A 3,172-nucleotide genomic window follows, 5' to 3' on the forward strand; every position below is an offset into this window, starting at 1 on the left:
CCAACTTTGCAGAGAATCCACCCTGATGATGTATCACTTGAAAGTACTCTTATGGCTGGATGACATGTCAACCATATTATGTCATGCACATCTGGTGGTAATGACTCCACACTTCAACTTTTTGATAGATTCCTGTCAATATGAGTGCACCACCCTTTTCTGTCATTTCTTCTCAAAAAAAAGATGCCCATCAAACTCTAAACATTTTTCTCTTGTGGGCCACACATCAAACTCCATACATTTCTTCTGATATGTCGGCTGAAATTTTTACAAATAAGTGCCCCCATATACTTGAAGCACACCATTTGATCATAACTCCACACTTATTCTCGTGGGTAGACCTATCTGAAAAAATGCCCAGTTTACTTCTCTTGCTCATAAATATGCATGGCTTCTCAGTTTCTTTCCTACTCACAACCACAACCTCAACATTTCTTCATAGTCTGTCATCAAGGAAATGTCGTCTGTCACAAAGTCAATCAGAGGGTGGTTGGGTAGGAGTCATGCTAACATGGAGAAGAATGATAGTGACTACTACTGTACACCAGCAGCCAAGTTTGAAGGAGATGGAGACGATGATGATGGAGATTACGATTATGCCCCTGCAGCATAATTTAGTTGATGAACATTTAACATTAACTGTAGCATGGTGAGGGACCACAAAACTATTCATGGAGCTTTTGTAGATTTTTGTATTACTAATGCAATACTGCTAAATGGTTTAGAATGTAAAACTATTTTTCCTACTTCTTATAAGATGTAATTGTCTACTAATCAACACATATGAGTTACAAAAGGCAAGCTAAATGATGATCCTAGTTTCGTGTGTTTAATTAGTTCGTTATTTTTATGTGTTCAAACAATATGATTTAGTACGTATGATTTATGAAGGCAAGCCAAAAGACATATTGAGTTATGTTTGAGACTCAAAAGTATACTAATCAAGACGTAACTAGGTGAATCAGGTTAATTTGATATTCTCTGATTTTACAAATAAAATCAACAATGTTCAGGAAGATCATAAGTAAATCAAAACAACACAAATAATACCTCATTCAGTGATTTACATTTTACATTGAAAAACTATCTATTAACATGAAAGCATGTCAAGAATTTATTGAAACCAAATTAACTAACTCCACATCATATTTCTCACACACAAATGACTGTTTAAACAATGTGTTCAAACTGAAATAAATATCATTCATTTCAGGATGAGAAGCATCTCCAGCAAGAAACTCATAAACATTTCCATTAACCTCAATTGAACTACACCCAGGCTCCTTTCTAACTCCATCACCTCTCATTTTCCTTCTTACCTTCTTCACATCTTCCCATCTCCCAACAGAAGCATAAATGTTAGCCAAAAGCATATGAATACTCGAATCACCACCTTCAATTTCACTTAACCTATCAGCTAAATCCTCACCCAAATCAACATCACCATACAATCTACATGCACTCAACAAAGCACTATAAACTGGAACTAACATCTCATCTTTCTCCCTTGGGATTTTGTTAACTATCTTTTCTGCTTCTTTCAGTAGCCCAGCTCGACCTAAAAGATCAATTAAACACCCGAAGTGTTCTATCTTTGGTTCAATTTCATACACTGATTTCATCGATTCAAAATGCTTCCACCCTTCCTCCACCAATCTCCCATGGCTACATGCATTCAAAACCCCGATGAAAGTAATATCATCAGGCCTAAACCCTAATTCATTCATCTCAGAGAACAGCTTCAATGCTAAACTGGACTTTCCGTTTAAGGAAAGTGCACATATAATTGATGTCCATGAAGCTGTATCTTTCTCATGTAACCCGTGAAATACCTCAAGAGACTTCTCTATACACCCACATTTTGCATACATATCAATAAGAGCTGTTCCACATACAGCATCGATTCTTATTCTATGTTCTTTCATATATTCATGAATCCATGTCCCTTGTTTTAAACCCCCAACTTGTGCACAACCTGTTAGGAGAGCAACCATTGTGAATTTGTCAGGCTTAATGTTGTAGATTTGCATTTGTTGGAATAAGGTCATTGCTTCATCTACATGATTAAACTGTACGTATCCATTTATCATAGATGTCCATAGAACAATATCTTTAACTGGACTATTATCGAATAATTGTCTAGCATCATCTAATTTCCCACAATTCACATATCCAGACACCATACTTGTCCAACAAATTACATTTTTATTTGGTAGCTTGTTAAAAATCTGGCGTGCTATGTGTAAACATCCGCATTTGCAATACATGTCGACTAATGCATTACCAATTTTAGTTGTAAACCCGATTAAATGAGTGACATAATTGTGTATTTCCTTCCCAAGTTCAAGATTTTTTAAGGCTATACAAGCTGAAAGAGTGCTTACGATTGTAGCCTCTTCAGGCTTTACACTTTTCTCTTCTCTCATTTGCAGATAAACGTTGACAGCTTCCTCAAATTTCTTACACTTAACATACCCTGAAATTAAAACATTCCATGAGACTGAATCTCTTTCAGGCATTTCATCGAACACCTTACGCGAATCCTCAATGCGGCCCAACTCACCATACATATCCATAACCGAGTTACATACATAGCAATCAAACTCATCCCCAGATTTGACGACAAACCCACGAATCTTTTCACCAGTGGAAGCTTCTCGTAGATGCCCGATTGATTTAAACACAAACGGGTAAGTATAATTATCCGGCCATAATCCATCTACCCTCATCTGATCAAACAAAAGAAGTGCTTTCCTGAAATGGGCGCTCTTTGTGTATGCTTTAATCATTACATTGTAAACGAGCAAGGAAGGGGTTTCGATTCTGTCAAAGATTTTTTGAGCGTAGAATAAGTTTCCAACCGATGGATCTGCCGAGAAAGCCACGAGCTTCTTGATAGCGTCTACGTTTTGAGCGAGACCAAGAACAACAATTTGGGTCTGGATTTGCTTCAATTGGTTCATGGATTTGCAGTTTTTCAGGAGATGTATGCATGTTTTGTTGGTGGGGATCAAGAAGTTTTGGGTAGTTGAGAAGTAATGTGTTCTTAGATGGTAAAACTGTCGGGAAAGAAACGTGACGATCGAGTAATTGCTGAGTTTCGGAGCCATGTTTTAGCTCTATTATGTGCCTTACACCCTCCTCAGGAGTTCATTAAAGGAAAGAAAAGAAA

General features: G+C 37.1%; 1 protein-coding gene across 1 annotated transcript; it reads right to left on the bottom strand.

The window, feature by feature from the left end:
• Positions 1 to 1,025: 1,025 nt before the first annotated feature.
• LOC145112624 (Pentatricopeptide repeat (PPR-like) superfamily protein) lies at positions 1,026 to 3,172 on the bottom strand. Its single transcript, XM_079048766.1, has one exon. It carries the CDS (start codon positions 3,108 to 3,110, stop codon positions 1,107 to 1,109), a length of 2,004 nt encoding a protein of 667 aa, XP_078904892.1. The 5' UTR covers positions 3,111 to 3,172; the 3' UTR covers positions 1,026 to 1,106.

This window comes from Lactuca virosa, chromosome 5 (genome assembly GCF_052849685.1).
Source record: "Lactuca virosa cultivar CGN04683 chromosome 5, Lactuca_virosa_CGN04683_v6, whole genome shotgun sequence".
NCBI lineage: Eukaryota > Viridiplantae > Streptophyta > Magnoliopsida > Asterales > Asteraceae > Lactuca > Lactuca virosa.